The sequence below is a fragment of the Pseudophryne corroboree genome, chromosome 2 (assembly GCF_028390025.1).
Source record: "Pseudophryne corroboree isolate aPseCor3 chromosome 2, aPseCor3.hap2, whole genome shotgun sequence".
In the NCBI taxonomy this organism is placed as follows: Eukaryota; Metazoa; Chordata; class Amphibia; order Anura; family Myobatrachidae; genus Pseudophryne; species Pseudophryne corroboree.
Window position 1 is genome coordinate 1,010,665,488 of NC_086445.1, and position 19,374 is coordinate 1,010,684,861.

The 19,374-nt window shown below is 48.5% G+C and overlaps 1 protein-coding gene across 3 annotated transcripts in view; it reads right to left on the reverse strand.

Annotated features, from left to right (window-relative positions):
* The window catches only part of DSCAM (DS cell adhesion molecule), a 796,975-nt gene that overhangs the window by 231,300 nt on the left and 546,301 nt on the right, over positions 1-19,374 (reverse strand). For all 3 annotated transcript variants that reach the window (XM_063956595.1, XM_063956594.1, XM_063956596.1), the window contains 4 exons: positions 16,547-16,617; positions 15,329-15,569; positions 13,259-13,405; positions 5,606-5,761 (listed from right to left, as the gene is read on the reverse strand). In XM_063956595.1, the coding sequence (XP_063812665.1) occupies positions 5,606-5,761; positions 13,259-13,405; positions 15,329-15,569; positions 16,547-16,617 (615 nt within the window). The remainder of the gene's footprint in view (positions 1-5,605; positions 5,762-13,258; positions 13,406-15,328; positions 15,570-16,546; positions 16,618-19,374) is intronic.

Consider the following 19,374-nt stretch of genomic DNA (forward strand, 5'->3'; position numbering starts at 1 on the left):
GTGACGGGTCCAAGAGACAAGTAAATGGTAATCCTGTATCCAGAGGCGTTCCAATACCATTGCACAGTGGCGATCAGGGGTCCAGTTGTTGTACAGTGTTTAGAGAATTCTCCAGGCTAAGGTGTATGCAGGGCCCAGAGGACATGTCCAGGAGCTGTCCAGCATCCCAGCTGCCTGGAGACAGGACCGTATTGAAGTCCAGCATCCTGTGTCTAGAGTGACAAGAGGGCTTTGGAGCCAGCTACTACATCTAGAGCCTAATATGTCCATATTTCAATATATCACAGGAGTTTAGAAATGGCAGAAACCACTGGAAAGCATGAGGACCATTACAGAACATTATTACTGACAGTGCCTGCCTTACCCATCTGAACTGGGGTCCTGCCTGTAATTCCATTCATCATGTTTATAGTGACCATGGACCAGCCAGTGCCAGTGAGACAGTAGACAGAACCTCGTCTATATTCTTAGACTTAGTGCATTTGATAGACCAGCCTCTGTAATGCATGTTTTACTCAGGAGGCTAGTGCTCATCTGTGTCCCCGGTGCTACCTCATTCTATTATCAAGCATTGTCCATTTTTTAGTACTAGGCCCCAATCCTGAGCAGAACGTTTACCACCGACACCTTAGTGACTGAGCCAATATTGCAATGCTTAATACAGAATGAGTCTGGAATTTGGGTCAGGATAGCCCAACCAGTTTAGTGTAGGGGGAACATGTGGTGTGAGAGTGAGTACTTCCAGAGTATAACGTGTGCTACGTCATAGTGCTCATGGAGTTGTCTAGCTGTCTCTCGACCCTCCCACCACTTGTCTCACTACCTGGCAACACTCCCACCCCTTGTCTCACTACCTGGCAACCCTCCCTCCCCTTGTCTCACTACCTCCCGACCTTCCCATCCCTTGTCTCACTACCTGGCAACCCTCCCACCCCTTGTCTCACTACCTCGCAACACTCCCACTCCTTGTCTCACTACCTGGCAACCCTCCCACCCCTTGTCTCACTACCTCCCGACCTTCCCACCCCTTGTCTCACTACCTGGCAACCCTCCCACCCCTTGTCTCACTACCTCCCAACCTTCCCACCCCCTGTCTCACTACCTGGCAACCCTCTCACCCCTTGTCTCACTACCTGGCAACCCTCCCACCCCTTGTCTCACTACCTCCCGACCTTCCCACCCCTTGTCTCACTACCTGGCAACCCTCCCACCCCTTGTCTCACTACCTGGCAACTCTCCCACCCCTTGTCTCACTTCCTGGCAACTCTCCCACCCCTTGTCTCACTACCTACCGACCTTCCCACCCCTTGTCTCACTACCTGGCAACCCTCCCACCCCTTGTCTCACTACCTCCCGACCTTCCCACCCCTTGTCTCACTACCTGGCAACCCTCCCATCCCTTGTCTCACTACATCCCAAACCTACCACCCCTTGTCTCACTACCTGGCAACTCTCCCACCCCTTGTCTCACTACCTGGCAACCCTCCCACCCCTTGTCTCACTACCTCCCGACCTTCCCACCCCTTGTCTCACTACCTGGCAACCTTCCCACCCCTTGTCTCACTACATCCCAAACCTACCACCCCTTGTCTCACTACCTGGCAACTCTCCCACCCCTTGTCTCACTACCTCCCGACCTTCCCACCCCTTGTCTCACTACCTGGCAACCCTCCCACCCCTTGTCTCACTACCTCCCGACCTTCCCACTCCTTGTCTCACTACCTGGCAACCCTCCCACCCCTTGTCTCACTACCTCACGACCTTCCCACCCCTTGTCTCACTACCTGGCAACCCTCCCACCCCTTGTCTCACTACATCCCAAACCTACCACCCCTTGTCTCACTACCTGGCAACACTCCCACCCCTTGTCTCACTACCTGGCAACCCTCCCACCCCTTGTCTCACTACCTCCCGACCTTCCCACCCCTTGTCTCACTACCTGGCAACCCTCCCACCCCTTGTCTCACTACCTACCGACCTTCCCACCCCTTGTCTCACTACCTGACAACCCTCCCACCCCTTGTCTCACTACCTCCCGACCTTCCCACCCCTTGTCTCACTACCTGGCAACCCTCCCACCCCTTGTCTCACTACATCCCAAACCTACCACCCCTTGTCTCACTACCTCGCAACACTCCCACCCCTTGTCTCACTACCTGGCAACCCTCCCACCCCTTGTCTCACTACCTCCCGACCTTCCCACCACTTGTCTCACTACCTGGCAACCCTCCCACCCCTTGTCTCACTACCTCCCGACCTTCCCACCCCTTGTCTCACTACCTGGCAACCCTCCCACCCCTTGTCTCACTACCTCCCGACCTTCCCACCCCTTGTCTCACTACCTGGCAACCCTCCCACCCCTTGTCTCACTACATCCCAAACCTACCACCCCTTGTCTCACTACCTGGCAACACTCCCACCCCTTGTTTCACTACCTGGCAACCCTCCCACCCCTTGTCTCACTACCTCCCGACCTTCCCACCCCTTGTCTCACTACCTGGCAACCCTCCCACCCCTTGTCTCACTACCTACCGACCTTCCCACCCCTTGTCTCACTACCTGAGAACCCTCCCACCCCTTGTCTCACTACCTCCCGACCTTCCCACCCCTTGTCTCACTACCTGGCAACCCTCCCACCCCTTGTCTCACTACATCCCAAACCTACCACCCCTTGTCTCACTACCTTGCAACACTCCCACCCCTTGTCTCACTACCTGGAAACCCTCCCACCCCTTGTCTCACTACCTCCCGACCTTCCCACCCATTGTCTCACTACCTGGCAACCCTCCCACCCCTTGTCTCACTACCTCCCAACCTTCCCACCCCTTGTCTCACTACCTGGCAACCCTCCCACCCCTTGTCTCACTACCTGGCAACCCTCCCACCCTTGTCTCACTACCTGGCAACCCTCCCACCCTGGTCTCACTACCTCCCGACCTTCCCACCCCTTGTCTCACTACCTGGCAACCCTCCCACCCCTTGTCTCACTACCTGGCAACTCTCCCACCCCTTGTCTCACTACCTGGCAACTCTCCCACCCCTTGTCTCACTTCCTGGCAACTCTCCCACCCCTTGTCTCACTACCTACTGACCTTCCCACCCCTTGTCTCACTACCTGGCAACCCTCCCACCCCTTGTCTCACTACCTCCCGACCTTCCCACCCCTTGTCTCACTACCTGGCAACCCTCCCACCCCTTGTCTCACTACCTGGCAACCCTCCCACCCCTTGTCTCACTACCTGGCAACCCTCCCACCCCTTGTCTCACTACCTGGCAACCCTCCCACCCCTTGTCTCACTACCTCCCGACCTTCCCACCCCTTGTCTCACTACCTGGCAACCCTCCCACCCCTTGTCTCACTACATCCCAAACCTACCACCCCTTGTCTCACTACCTGGCAACTCTCCCACCCCTTGTCTCACTACCTGGCAACCCTCCCACCCCTTGTCTCACTACCTGGCAACTCTCCCACCCCTTGTCTCACTACCTGGCAACTCTCCCACCCCTTGTCTCACTACCTGGCAACTCTCCCACCCCTTGTCTCACTACCTCGCAACCCTCCCAACCCTTATCTCAATACTTTCCAAACCTCCCACCTCATGTCTCACTACTTTACCACACCTTGTCTCACTACCTCGCAACCCTCCCCACCCCTTGTCTTACTACATCTGATCTTCCCACCCCTTTTTTCAACTACATCCCAAACCTACCACCCCTTGTCTCACTACCTCACAACACTCCCACCCGACCTTCCCACCCCTTGTACCACTACCTAGCAACCCTCCCACCCCTTGTCTCACTACCTCCAACCTTCCCACCCCTTTTCTAACTACATCACATCCCTCCCCACTCCTTGTCTCAATACCTCCCAACCTTCCTACCCCTTGTCTTACTTCCTCCAACCTTCCCACCCCTTGTCTCACTACATCCCAAACCTACCACCCCTTGTCTCACTACCTCGCAACACTCCCACCCCTTGTCTCCCTACCTCCAACCTTCCCACCCCTTGTCTCACTACTTCCCAAACCTACCAACCCTTGTCCCAACTACCTCGCAACCCTCCCATCTCTTGTCTCACTACCTCTCAACCTTCCCAACCCTTGTCTCACTACTTCCTATACCTACCACCTCTTGTCTAACTACCTCGCAACACTCCCACCCCTTGTCTCACTACCTCCAACCGTCCCTCCACTTGTCTCACTGTTTCCCAAACCTACCACCCCTTGTCTCAGTACTTCGCAACACTCCCACCTCTTGTCTCACTACCTCCCGACTTTCCCACACCTTGTCTCACTACTTCCCGAACCTACCATACCACCCATTGTCTCACTACCTCCCAACATTCCCACCTCGTCTCATTATCTCCAACCTTCCCACTCCTTCTCTCACTACCTTCCACCCCTTGTCTCACTACCTCCAACCTTCCCACCACTGGTCTCACTACCAAAACCTACCACCCATTGTTTCACTACCTCACAACCCTCCCCACCCCTTATCTCCCCCAACCTTCCCACCATTTGTCTCACTACCTCCAAATTCCCACGCCTTGTCTCACTTCATCAAAACCCACCCCTTGTCTCACCACCTCCCAACCCCCTGACACACTATGCACCCTCCCTCCCATTGTCTCACTAACACCCAGCTTGTACCTGACCTCTCTCCTGCATTGATCCTTGCCATGATTTTGACTTTCCTGTGTCAAAGTCGAAAAATATTGTTATACATATCCATTGTACTAACCCCTCATGCACATGCACGCTGCTCGTGCACCCGGTCCCCCGTGCGTACACATACCCGCAAGTTGCCTGCTGCATGTACCTTCAGCTTTCCCGCTATGTTGTCAGACCCTGCTTACTGACTACTCTCCTCTATCATGCGCGGAACCATCTCAAGGGCTGCGACCTTAGTGCAGACATCCTTGTGTCAATCCCAGGATTCATATTTCAGTCAGGAAACATGACCAACCTCCATACCCTGTTTCCCTACCACAAACCCTCCATGCCACGAACCACATACTGCTTTGACTTCTTCTTTAATTCTGTTATCTCCATGTTTTAGACCATATGCACATGAGTGGCTGCTGGTCCCTGCTTAGACTATTGCTAAGAACCTAAAAATGTAGGCAAACTTATAGTCCTCCCTAAAGATGATGAGACTTCATGTATGCGATGTACCCCTATCTGTGTTTCTTACTGTATATTTTGAGAAGACCCCTATCCCCTCTTATTGGTAAATCAATACATACCCTTTATTCCCGCCAAGCCCCCATTCTATCTATGTTGCGTTGAAGGTTCTTCCCAGGGTTACTAGATTGACCCACATATCTAATCATGTATAAACCGATGACATGCTGCTTCCAAAAAGCATCTCATTGGCGGGGGTATGACAGAACATGCCGTCTACATTATAAAAGCCATTGTCCAGCCACAAATAACATGTGAAAGGTACATTATGGCTTATATTTTGCACTTTTGTTGTACAATTATCTGTAAAGTGATTTGGGCGTATTGACATAGAAATATAGAATGTGACGGCAGATAAGAACCACTTGGGCCCATCTATTCCTCCCATGTATTAAAAAGCACTAATTGACTAGGACGCTTACCATCCTCTTTGGTTCTAACGAATATTTGCTCGCTGCGCACCCCATCGCCAGCCCGGGTGAATGCCAGCACCTGGATACTGTAGTTTGTATACTTCTCCAGTCCGTCCAGCTCTAGAGATGGCTGCATTGTGGTTACATTTTTTATATCTCCAAGTTCTGAAAGAAGAAAAAAAAAAAAACACAGAAATAATGATAACGGATTAAGATGTAAAATAAATATGTATATTTTTTAAGCTGGACCCCAGCAGTTTCTTTGATAGTGATCGGTCTCTGTCAGGACATGCTGGAATTTGCAGTTCTTCAGTACCTGAAAAGCCTATAACAAATCACCACAACATATTTTGGGGCAAAAGGGTCTATATACTAAGCCTTGCAGAGAGACAAAGAGGACGGATAAAGTACCAGCCAATCAGCTCCTGTCATTTTTCAAGCACAGCCTGTAACATGGCAGTTAGGAGCTGATTGGCTGCTACTTTATCTACGTCCACTTTATCTTTCTCCGAGGCTTAGTACATAGACCCTTAAGTCCCTGGAAAAGTATAAATGGGAAGCACACATATAAATGGACACGACTTCTCCATAGATCTGAGTACGGTATAATGCTGTGCTGCATGTCACATGTCGTGTGTTAGCCGATCAGTCTGAGGGATTTGATTGGTTGCTGCATCTCTCCATCTTCCTGACCAAAGTGTGTCAGACATAACCGTCAGCTACTCGCAGCTCCTCATATTTTTTTTACTCTTTTTGGTGTTGTTTTCTTTGTAAAGTGACGGGGAACCCCAATTAGTGCACCGTGTCCCCTCGCATGCCTCGTTTTGCTCACCATGCTTCGGGCAAGGTGCCTCGCTCCGCTACCTTTGCGCTCGGCACAGGTTACTATTCCCAATCGTAGTCCACGTAGATCGTAAAGTATGAAAAAGTTCAAAAAATAATAATAATTTGAAAAACGCATGTTGACCTTTTTCCATGTCGACCTAGTGACTGTATCCCTGTATCACAAAGTGCCAACAATTTATACAGGCTTCAGATTGTGTGTGTAACTAAGAGTGTGTGATGTGTGACCCTGACTTAGCTTTGTGTGTGTCTCAGAGCTTGTATTGTGTTTGTACAGCTATGTCTCCCTGAGGTGGCAGTGTACAGTATGTGTACACTTAGCTATGTCTCCCTGAGGTGGCAGTGTACAGTATGTGCACACTTAGCTCTGTCTCCCTGAGGTGGCAGTATGTGCACACTTAGCTGTGTCTCCCTGAGGTGGCAATGTACAGTATGTGCACACTTAGCTGTATCTCCCTGAGGTGGCAGTGTACAGTATGTGCACACTTAGCTGTATCTCCCTGAGGTGGCAGTGTACAGTATGTGCACACTTAGCTATGTCTCCCTGAGGTGGCAGTGTACAGTATGTGCACACTTAGCTGTGTCTCCCTGAGGTGGCAGTGTACAGTATGTGCACACTTAGCTGTGTCTCCCTGAGGTGGCAGTGTACAGTATGTGCACACTTAGCTATGTCTCCCTGAGGTGGCAGTGTACAGTATGTGCACACTTAGCTGTGTCTCCCTGAGGTGGCAGTGTACAGTATGTGCACACTTAGCTATGTCTCCCTGAGGTGGCAGTGTACAGTATGTGCACACTTAGCTGTGTCTCCCTGAGGTGGCAGTGTACAGTATGTGCACACTTAGCTGTGTCTCCCTGAGGTGGCAGTGTACAGTGTGTGCACACTTAGCTGTGTCTCCCTGAGGTGGCAGTGTACAGTATGCTTTGTTTGTGTCCCAGAGCTTGTATTGTGTTTGTACAGCTATGTCTCCCTGAGGTGGCAGTGTACAGCATGTGCACACTTAGCTCTGTCTCCCTGAGGTGGCAGTATGTGCACACTTAGCTGTGTCTCCCTGAGGTGGCAGTATGTGCACACTTAGCTGTGTCTCTCTGAGGTGGCAGTGTACAGTATGTGCACACTTAGCTGTGTCTCCCTGAGGTGGCAGTATGTGCACACTTAGCTGTGTCTCCCTGAGGTGGCAGTGTACAGTATGTGCACACTTAGCTGTGTCTCCCTGAGGTGGCAGTGTACAGTGTGTGCACACTTAGCTGTGTCTCCCTGAGGTGGCAGTGTACAGTGTATGCACACTTAGCTGTGTCTCCCTGAGGTGGCAGTGTACAGTATGTGCACACTTAGCTGTGTCTCCCTGAGGTGGCAGTGTACAGTATGTGCACACTTAGCTATGTCTCCCTGAGGTGGCAGTGTGTGTACACTTAGCTATGACTCCCTGAGGTGGCAGTGTACAGTATGTGCACACTTAGCTATGTCTCCCTGAGGTGGCAGTGTGTGTACACTTAGCTATGTCTCCCTCAGGTGGCAGTGTACAGTATGTGTACACTTAGCTGTGTCTCCCTGAGGTGGCAGTGTACAGTATGTGTACACTTAGCTGTGTCTCCCTGAGGTGGCAGTGTACAGTATGTGCACACTTAGCTATGTCTCCCTGAGGTGGCAGTGTACAGTATGTGCACACTTAGCTATGTCTCCCTGAGGTGGCAGTGTACAGTATGTGCACACTTAGCTATGTCTCCCTGAGGTGGCAGTGTACAGTATGTGCACACTTAGCTATGTCTCCCTGAGGTGGCAGTGTGTGTACACTTAGCTATGACTCCCTGAGGTAGCAGAGTACAGTATGTGCACACTTAGCTATGTCTCCCTGAGGTGGCAGTGTGTGTACACTTAGCTATGCCTCCCTCAGGTGGCAGTGTACAGTATGTGTACACTTAGCTATGTCTCCCTAAGGTGGCAGTGTACAGTATGTGCACACTTAGCTGTGTCTCCCTGAGGTGGCAGTGTACAGTATGTGCACACTTAGCTATGTCTCCCTGAGGTGGCAGTGTACAGTATGTGCACACTTAGCTGTGTCTCCCTGAGGTGGCAGTGTACAGTATGTGCACACTTAGCTATGTCTCCCTGAGGTGGCAGTGTGTGTACACTTAGCTATGTTTTCCTAAGGTGGCAATGTACAGTATGTGCACACTAAGCTATGTCTCCCTGAGGTGGCAGTGTACAGTATGTGCACACTTAGCTATGTCTCCCTGAGGTGGCAGTGTGTGTACACTTAGCTATGTCTCCCTGAGGTGGCAGTGTACAGCATGTGTAAACTTAGCTATGTCTCCCTGAGGTGGCAGTGTACAGTATGTGCACACTTAGCTGTGTCTCCCTGAGGTGGCAGTGTACAGTATGTGCACACTTAGCTATGTCTCCCTGAGGTTGCAGTGTACAGTATGTGCACACTTAGCTGTGTCTCCCTGAGGTGGCAGTGTACAGTATGTACACACTTAGCTAGGTCTCCCTGAGGTGGCAGTGTACAGTATGTGCACACTTAGCTATGTCTCCCTGAGGTGGCAGTGTACAGTATGTACACACTTAGCTGTGTCTCCCTGAGGTGGCAGTGTACAGTATGTGCACACTTAGCTATGTCTCCCTGAGGTGGCAGTGTACAGTATGTGCACACTTAGCTGTGTCTCCCTGAGGTGGCAGTGTACAGTATGTGCACACTTAGCTATGTCTCCCTGAGGTGGCAGTGTGTGTACACTTAGCTATGTTTTCCTAAGGTGGCAATGTACAGTATGTGCACACTTAGCTATGTCTCCCTGAGGTGGCAGTGTACAGTATGTGCACACTTAGCTATGTCTCCCTGAGGTGGCAGTGTGTGTACACTTAGCTATGTCTCCCTGAGGTGGCAGTGTACAGCATGTGTAAACTTAGCTATGTCTCCCTGAGGTGGCAGTGTACAGTATGTGCACACTTAGCTGTGTCTCCCTGAGGTGGGAGTGTACAGTATGTGCACACTTAGCTAGGTCTCCCTGAGGTGGCAGTGTACAGTATGTGCACACTTAGCTATGTCTCCCTGAGGTGGCAGTGTACAGTATGTGCACACTTAGCTGTGTCTCCCTGAGGTGGCAGTGTACAGTATGTGCACACTTAGCTATGTCTCCCTGAGGTGGCAGTGTACAGTATGTGTACACTTAGCTATGTCTCCCTGAGGTGGCAGTGTACAGTATGTGCACACTTAGCTGTGTCTCCCTGAGGTGGCAGTGTACAGTATGTGCACACTTAGCTATGTCTCCCTGAGGTGGCAGTGTACAGTATGTGCACACTTAGCTGTGTCTCCCTGAGGTGGCAGTGTACAGTATGTGCACACTTAGCTGTGTCTCCCTGAGGTGGCAGTGTACAGTATGTGCACACTTAGCTATTTCTCCCTGAGGTGGCAGTGTACAGTATGTGCACACTTAGCTATGTCTCCCTGAGTTGGCAGTGTACAGTATGTGCACACTTAGCTGTGTCTCCCTGAGGTGGCAGTGTACAGTATGTGCACACTTAGCTGTGTCTCCCTGAGGTGGCAGTGTCTGTACACTTAGCTATGTCTCCCTGAGTTGGCAGTGTACAGTATGTGCACACTTAGCTGTGTCTCCATGAGGTGGCAGTGTACAGTATGTGCACACTTAGCTATGTCTCCCTGAGGTGGCAGTGTACAGTATGTGCACACTTAGCTGTGTCTCCCTGAGGTGGCAGTGTACAGTATGTGCACACTTAGCTGTGTCTCCCTGAGGTGGCAGTGTACAGTATGTGCACACTTAGCTGTGTCTCCCTGAGGTGGCAGTGTCTGTACACTTAGCTATGTCTCCCTGAGTTGGCAGTGTACAGTATGTGCACACTTAGCTGTGTCTCCCTGAGGTGGCAGTGTACAGTATGTGCACACTTAGCTATGTCTCCCTGAGGTGGCAGTGTACAGTATGTGCACACTTAGCTGTGTCTCCCTGAGGTGGCAGTGTACAGTATGTGCACACTTAGCTGTGTCTCCCTGAGGTGGCAGTGTACAGTATGTGTACACTTAGCTGTGTCTCCCTGAGGTGGCAGTGTACAGTATGTGCACACTTAGCCGTGTCTCCCTGAGGTGGCAGTGTACAGTATGTGCACACTTAGCTATGTCTCCCTGAGGTGGCAGTGTACAGTATGTGCACACTTAGCTGTGTCTCCCTGAGGTGGCAGTGTGTGTACACTTAGCCGTGCCTCCCTGAGGTGGCAGTGTACAGTATGTGCACACTTAGCTGTGCCTCCCTGAGGTGGCAGTGTACAGTATGTGCACACTTAGCTGTGTCTCCCTGAGGTGGCAGTGTGTGCACACTTAGCTGTGCCTTCCTGAAGTGACCGTATGTGCACACTTAGCTATGTCTCCCTGAGGTGGCAGTGTGTGTACACTTAGCTGTGCCTCCCTGAGGTGGCAGTGTACAGTATGTGCACACTTAGCCGTGCCTCCCTGAGGTGGCAGTGTACAGTATGTGCACACTTAGCTATGTCTCCCTGAGGTGGCAGTATGTGCACACTTAGCTGTGTCTCCCCGAGGTGGCAGTGTGTGCACACTTAGCTGTGTCTCCCTGAGGTGGCAGTGTGTGCACACACTTAGCTGTGCCTCCCTGAGGTGGCAGTGTGTGCACACACTTAGCTGTGCCTCCCTGAGGTGGCAGTGCCTGTGCTTAGCTGTGCCTCCCTGAGGTGGCAGTGTATGAACACTTAGCTATGTCTCCCTGAGGTGGCAGTGTGTGCACACTTAGCTATGTCTCCCTGAGTTGGCAGTGTGTGCACACTTAGCTATGTCTCCCTGAGGTAGCATTGTGTGTACACTTCACTATGTCTATCTGAGATGGCAGTGTGTGCACACTTACCTGTGACTCCCTGAGGTGGCATTGTGTGAACACTTAGCTGTGTCTTCCTGAGGTGGCAGTGTGTGTACACTTAGCTGTGCCTCCCTGAGGTGGCAGTGTGTGTGCACTTAGCTAGGTCTTCCCGAGGTTGCAGTGTGTGTGCTTAGCTGTGCCTTCCTGAGGTGGCATTGTCTCCCTGAGGCGGCACTTTTATTCTGTCCCATTGTGTATCTGTTTCCCCATGTTTGTGTGTCATTGTATTACTTTGCTATACTATGTTTACTGCTGTCAGAAAGTCACCTTGTCGGTCCATGGCCTGTACGGCCAATGGTTACCTACCAACGTTAACTATCCTTAGAATTTACAGTATGGTCAAGGCGATATATAGTTTACAATAGGAGATACATAAGGCAAATTATTATTATTGCTGTAAAATGGAAACACTGGGAGACGGGTTATTCAGGTTTGTTAGCAAACTGAAAAAGCACACTAATTGGCAAAACCATGTTGCACAGCAGGCGGGGCAGATGTAACATGTGCAGAGAGATTTACATTTGGGCGGGTTATATTGTTTCTGTGCAGGGTAAATACTGGCTGCTTTATTTTTACACTGCAATTTAGATTTCAGTTTGAACACACCCCACCCAAATCTAACTCTCTCTGCACGTGTTACATCTGCCCCACCTGCAGTGCATAGGATTTGCCCAATTGCTTACTTTTTTGGTTTGCTAATAAACCTAAATACGGGGAGAGTGGGGATAAAAGGTAAACTGGCGAGTGGAATACATTAATAGGTAAATATATTTATTATTTAACCAAACAAGTTAAGTAAAAATTACTAAAATGAACCAAAAAAAAAAAAAATCACTAGAAGATAAATTTGCTTGTACAGAAACACAGTGTTTAATCCTTTCCTGCTCTCTAATAGACATTTTATTTATATGGAGAGTACTATGCAGCAACCACAAGGTGGCAGTATACACTGCTCAGGTCTGTCACCATAGAGCAGTGGTTCCCAATTTTTTTTCAATCATGACGCCCTAGACTAGAGTATCAGAATTTTTTTCACGTCACCTCTAAGCCCAAAGTTTCTTATTGATAAATTTAGAAGGAAATATTAAATTAAACTGTGTTTATATGTAATACTTAGGGCATACTTGCCGACTTTTGGGCTGCTCTCTCCGGGAGAGAGCAGCCGGTCGGCTCAGCAGGGCAGTGTGGTGGCGTGCAGAGGGGGGCGGACCAGAGGCGGAACAGGGGCGTGGCTGCTGAACGCGTCATGTGAGCCACGCCCCCCGCTGTCTAATGCCGCTATTACCGGCATTATACAGAAGGGGGCGTGGCTATGATGACGCAATTCAACAAGAATCACGTCATCGCCTGCCCAGACCGCCCACTTTACTCGCTAAGTGGGTGGCCGGGCAGGGGGTGACCCCTGAAATCGGGAGACATGCCTGCTCTTCCGGGGGGCCGGGAGGGTCACCCGAATTTCGGGAGCCTCCCGCCCATTCCGGGAGGGTAGGCAAGTATGACTTAGGGTTAGTTATGTGGTGAGGGACAAGATTTGCTTCTGTTTGTCCACATAGCTTATGATTGGCAGCCACCAGCACTGGTTTCACCTATTGCATTGACCATAAATAATTTGAATTAGTCCTGGACCACCAATCCAAGGTACCCCTGCAATAGCCTCGCGGCACCCAAGGTGCCAAGGCACACAGTTTAAGAACCACTGTCATAGATGTAAACTCCACATTTACCTCAGAACAAACCTGCTCTGTGGTTACACATTACGGCACCTCCTGCGCACTAGTCTGAATAGACATCCCCCATATATATATTATATATATATAGTCTAAATAGGATTTGGAATAAAGGACGTTGTTATTTTGTCATAAAGCCTGTGGAGTGTCGCCTGAATTTATTTCATATTATATATATATATGTATTCCTCCAAAGTCACAGAAGTAGGTTACCCACCTCCATCTAGAAGATTTGCCCAGAAGATGACCCTGAAGCCTTGGAGAATGCCATTGAGGGCTTCTTTGGAAGGTGTAGACCAAGAGATGGTTATTGTCTCTGGCGTGGATGCAGCTGCCTGGACATTCTCTGGTGGGCGGCTGGGCACTGAAAGGAGAACACATCTGATATATCTCACTCCGCGTCAGAGGTGACTACACATTGATGAGCAAATACTGAACCATCACTGCTTGCTTCCATATTTCTGTGAAAGTCCACCACATGTGCCAAGGCAATAAATCAACTGTTAAATATGAGTAAAACAATTTCCATAATGTCTCTGCTTTCAGTATATCTAGCACAGTACTGACCACTGAGAGACTTTATAATGATGGTCATCAAGACTGGGTTTGGTACAACATGGCGACATTCAGAATGCCGACACCAGAACGTCAAAATTCAATGTGTGGCATGTCAACATAACATTTTTCTACTGTTACAGTCCTTTACCTTACCTTAACCCTAACCTAACTAGGTAATGTAGACAGTCTGACTGCTGACACGTTCACTATCGACATAACGTCCTTGTTGTCACTGACTGAGCGTGTAGCGACCCCTGCAGGTGAACTGAGTTCATTCATTCCAGCCATGGCTCCTGTGATAAGCAAGTTGTGCACATTTAGATTGGCATTTGATTATATTTCCTGCTCTGAACTACGAACTTCAGGAAAACAGGCTGATTGTAGATTTTGGAATTTAATCAGGTAAAAAGCGGTCGGTTTATTTTAATAAAAAATATGTTTAAACCAGTGCTTATGGTGTGGAGTGTTTTCTTTCTACTACACCTGCCCCGGAGATATCTGGATTCCAAGGCATGCTGGTTTTTATAGTTCCACAACATCCAGCAAACCCTGGCAGTCACTAATGTAGTTTCACCCTTTTTTTTTTTTTTTTTTAAGTTATGTCTACATTTTTTCACCCAACTGTACTAGGGTGCCAAGAAGGTCCTCAGTGCTATTTAGCATGGGGTTGGTTGGTTCTAGGAACACTTGACATGATAAGCACTATGACATGGGGCTGTGCATTCTTATGTTATAGGGCAGTGGCTCACAAACTTGGTCCTCAGGACCCCACACAGGTCACGTTTTCCAGGTCACCCAGCAGCTGCACTGTGTATCACCAACTGTCACATTTCAAAAATCCACAGGTGACCTGGAAAACATGACCTGTGTGGGGTCCTGAGGATCGACTTTGAGAACCTGTGTTATAGTGGGACCCTGCCAAGCCTAAGCCTGGTGCTGGTTACCACAATCTGGTTGTCACCATGATTTATTGGGGTATTGCCTGAGGAAACGCGGGGGAATGGGCATGTTTATTATTAATTTACCAGAGCTTTCTTCCCATTCATTTCAATAACTCATGCATTTCAATGGGTTCTATGCATATTGCATACAAGCTGGAAGGCCCACTAAATTGAACGGTCCATTGAAAAGTGTCAAGATTTATTTTTTTAAACAAATGACTAGTTTCAAATTGTTCAAAACCTTGACAACTTAACTGTATTTAGGCACAAAATGGAATGTAATATGTATTGTTACACAATATCTGAGAGTGCAACAGAAAGGTGCTAAAGGCGCCTGGTGTGGTTTCGTCGCCTCCAAGGACAGGTAACAATGCGGTGGCAGAATGCTCTGTAACCCACTTTCAAACAGGTCTAGCCTATCTTACTATGCCTTTACCTGCCATTAAATCTCAATACTGCGATCCCTGTATAGGACGTTAAGATCATGTTTGTATTAGAGATATGCGGGTTCGGTTTTACTCGGATTTACTCGGGGCTCGAAACGGCATCTTATTGGATCACGGATGTCACGCGTCTTGGATAGCCAATAAGCAAAACCTGAAATACCCGAGTAAATCCGAGTAACACCGAACCCGCTCATCTCTAGTTTGTATGTGGTGTATATTTCAGGGCATTAATGCTCCACGCCTGCACTCTACAAAAAGCCACCTGGATCCTCTAACCACAAGATGCCACTCTTTCCAGCCACGCACAGACAGTAGAACAGCAAAACCCGGTGAAGCACTTACCATCCTCTAGCGTGGTGTCGATAATTTCCTGAGACGATGGCCCTGTACCGGCCCGGTTACAAGCCTGCACCACCACTCCGTACTGTGTGAACTTTTTAAGGTTGTCAAGAGTATACACCTCGCTGTCACCAGTGGCATCAACAGTGATTATATCGAACTGGTAATTGCCCCCTGTACTGTACTCCCGGAATCCAATCTGGTACCTGCGGATAATGCCGTTCTGTAGGTGCTTCTTGGGGGCCTGTGCAGGGAAAAATAAAGAGGAGACGAATTGTTAAACTGGACAGACGATTTCAAAGATCTATTTCACCCATATAAAAAAATATTTTCTATACATGTTGTGATATTTACAATTTCCACTATTACAAAGGCTTACATGATGGGTAAGTGGAAAGCCCACACCTGTATGCGCAGTTACTTCCAAGCACATAAACATCAGCTACATACATAGTACCTAATTCAGACCTGGTCGCAAGCAGGCGTTTTTGCATCCCTGCGATCAGGACGTCGCTGCCTACAGGGAGAGGGGGAAATCGCTGTGCAGGGGTGCGATCGGATGCACAGCCCAGAACTTACTCTTGCCGTGCGACGATCGGGGCCGGAGCGGACGTCAGAAACCCTCCTTCCAAACGGGTGGACACGCCTGCATTTCCCCGGGCACTCCCTGGAAACTGTCAGTTGCCACCCACAAACGGCCTCTTCCTGTCAATCTTCTTGCGATCGTCGGTGCGATTGTTTTCTTCGTTCATCCTGTTGCTGTCCGACGATCCCCGTCGCCGAGGGGGCGACGCGCCTGCGCATTGCGTTGCATGCGCAGTTCAGACCCGATCGCTGCTGAGCAAAAACGCACAGCAGCGATCGGGTCTGAATGACCCCCATAGTACGCAGCAGGTCACATTTTCAAAAATATCCGCTCAGAAAAACATCTCTATAACTTACTATAAACTTTTCAGGCATTTAAATGTGCAAAATAGATGACGTAACCGTAGCAACCAGATTCTAGCTGCCATTTGTTCCTACAGTTTCAGAACGGAGGCAAATGGTAACAGCCCCCCTGCAATGATGTATTACGTTAGCACCATATGTTACGGGTAAATAATACCATAACCTACTGAACGTTTCAGCCAATAGCAGCTAATGGCGAACATGAAGCAGCCAACCAATAACAATGCACGTTGTAATGAGCGGGAGTATATGTCATACAGTGCCCGGACTCACCTTCCACGTCACCCTGATGCTCTGGGAGGAGATGGGATCCAGTTGAACTTCCTGAGGTGGCCCATCAGGTGCTGAAAGAACATACAGCAATCAGACTATTTGTACACTCATGTCACACTGCATACAGTGACCACACACCAGTTCTATGTATGCAGAAATATTGGACGTTATTAAACTGATTTGCCCGGAAAATTGACAGAACTTTTCGCTCTTAAGCATAAAATAACAAAAAAAATCCAATCATATTCCAATCTGGCCCTGAACACCAAGTGCAGTAGATCCAGTACTTCCAAGAACACATACTATAACCCCATTCGGTACCGGTGACATTATTGCGGGATATCCTGCCTGCTAATGAGCTGAAAGGATGCACTGATTTACCCTACAGACAAGCTAGGCATTTGCTTAGGGCGTCAGAGGTGCAGCTGCGGGGGCACACGTGCTGGCACCAACAGGAGAGCTGCAGGAGGATCAGTCAGCATCAAAGGTATGACATGATGGGTGAGTGTACAATAGAGTAATATGGGACCTTCAATCTACAGCAAAACCTGTCAAGCTAACACTCATTAAGTAGCTTAAATTTCCTTCACATGTGCCACTGGTTGAACATCGCTGAATTCAGGCATGGGCTACGTATTATGACAGTAACTGATGCTCTCTGTATTATGTGGCATCACTGATCCTCTATTATAGGACTACCACTGATACTCTATATTACGTGGCTCTCTGATGCTCTCTGCATTATATGGCGGTCACTGATGCTCTTTGAATTATATGGCGGTCACTGATGCTCTCTGAATTATATGGCGGTCACTGATGTTCCCTGCATTATATAGCGGTCACTAATGCTCTCTGAATTATATGGCGATCACTGTGATGCTCTCTGCATTATATGGCGGTCACTGATGCTCTTTGAATTATATGGCGATCACTGTGATGCTCTCTGCAGTATATGGCGATCACTGTGATGCTCTCTGCATTATATGGCGGTCACTGGTGCTCTCTGAATTATATGGTGGTCACTGATGCTCTCTGAATTATATGGCGGTCACTGATGTTCCCTGCATTATATAGCGGTCACTAATGCTCTCTGAATTATATGGCGATCACTGTGATGCTCTCTGCATTATATGGCGGTCACTGATGCTCTTTGAATTATATGGCGATCACTGTGATGCTCTCTGCAGTATATGGCGATCACTGTGATGCTCTCTGCATTATATGGCGGTCACTGGTGCTCTCTGAATTATATGGTGGTCACTGATGCTCTCTGAATTATATAGAGGTAACTGTGATGCTCTCTGCATTATATGGCGGTCACTGATGCTCTCTGAATTATATGGCGATCACTGTGATGCTCTCTGCATTATATGGCGATCACTGTGATGCTCTCTGCATTATATGGCGATCACTGTGATGCTCTCTGCATTATATGGCGGTCACTGGTGCTCTCTGAATTATATGGTGGTCACTGATGCTCTCTGAATTATATAGAGGTTACTGTGATGCTCTCTGCATTATATGGCGGTCACTGATGCTCTCTGCATTATAAAGTGGTCACTGTTATGCTCTCTACATTGTATGGCATCAATGATGGTTTCTGTATTATATGGCGGTCACTGATGCTCTACACATTATATGGCCTTCACTGAAGCTTTCTGCATTATGTGGCCATCACTGATGCTCTCTGCATTGTCTGGCCATCCCTGATGCTCTGTGTTTTTTGTGTTGGTAACTGATGCTATCTGTATTATATAATAGACACTAATACTCTATTATATGGTGCTCACTGATGGTTTCTGTATTATATGGCGGTCAATGATTGGTTTCTGGATTCTATGGCAGTCACTGATGGTCTCTGTATTATATGGGTCTATATGTATAAGTGACTTTACTTCTAAGAAACCATGGGTTGATTCCACACAGAAATGCATCAAGGAGATCCTACTGCCAGCATCTATTTAAGCATGACCATTTTGCTGCATACTGCAGGACACAGAAGAACTAACTGTGGTAATCAGACCCTTCTCAGCATTACATTCACAATACTATCTGAGCCAGCTACCTGGTCTACAGCAACTCCCGGCTGATGCTGGCTGTGTGCATGGTCCATCCTGCAGCTACAGGGAATACTGGATTATTTATGGATGCTAGCTTTTCATCTGCCCTGGACTTCAGGCACAGCTGTATATCAATCTCCTGCTAATCTGCTAATAATTAAGGAAGCTAAAGGCAGTGAATCCAAGAATAGGAGCTTCATATGCTACAGTATATGGCAGTGGTGTCCTCAAAGCACACTAACAGAACAGGTTTTAAGGATCGCCATGGCTGAGCACAGATGGTTAAATCAAATAGACTGAGGTACCTATTACGTAACCTGTGCCCAAGTATGGTTATCCTTAAAACCTGGACCGTTAAGGTGTCTTAAGGACTGAGTTTGGGAATGTATAAAAGGTCATAAGACGTATACTTACCTGGATACGTATATCAGAATATTTACAGATGATACTTGGAGGGACTAAGATCCCAGAAACTATTTTGGATTATCCATCTGTCAAAAATCACATTCTTGACACCCAGTACTACTACTTATCTATATGGCTGCTATACTACACCAACAGCCAATTTACATGATTTTACATAATTATTGTTGGCATTGATACAATATTGTGATTTTAATTATTTTGTTTTCATTACTGCCTAGTCATTAATAAGGGTCATCGCCCTACATACCGCATCAGGTGCTGTTACATCATCGCTCTCCGCAAATCATCAGGTCCACTGCAGCATTACTATACTGCTCAAACACGTTTGTAAAAAAGCCAGCC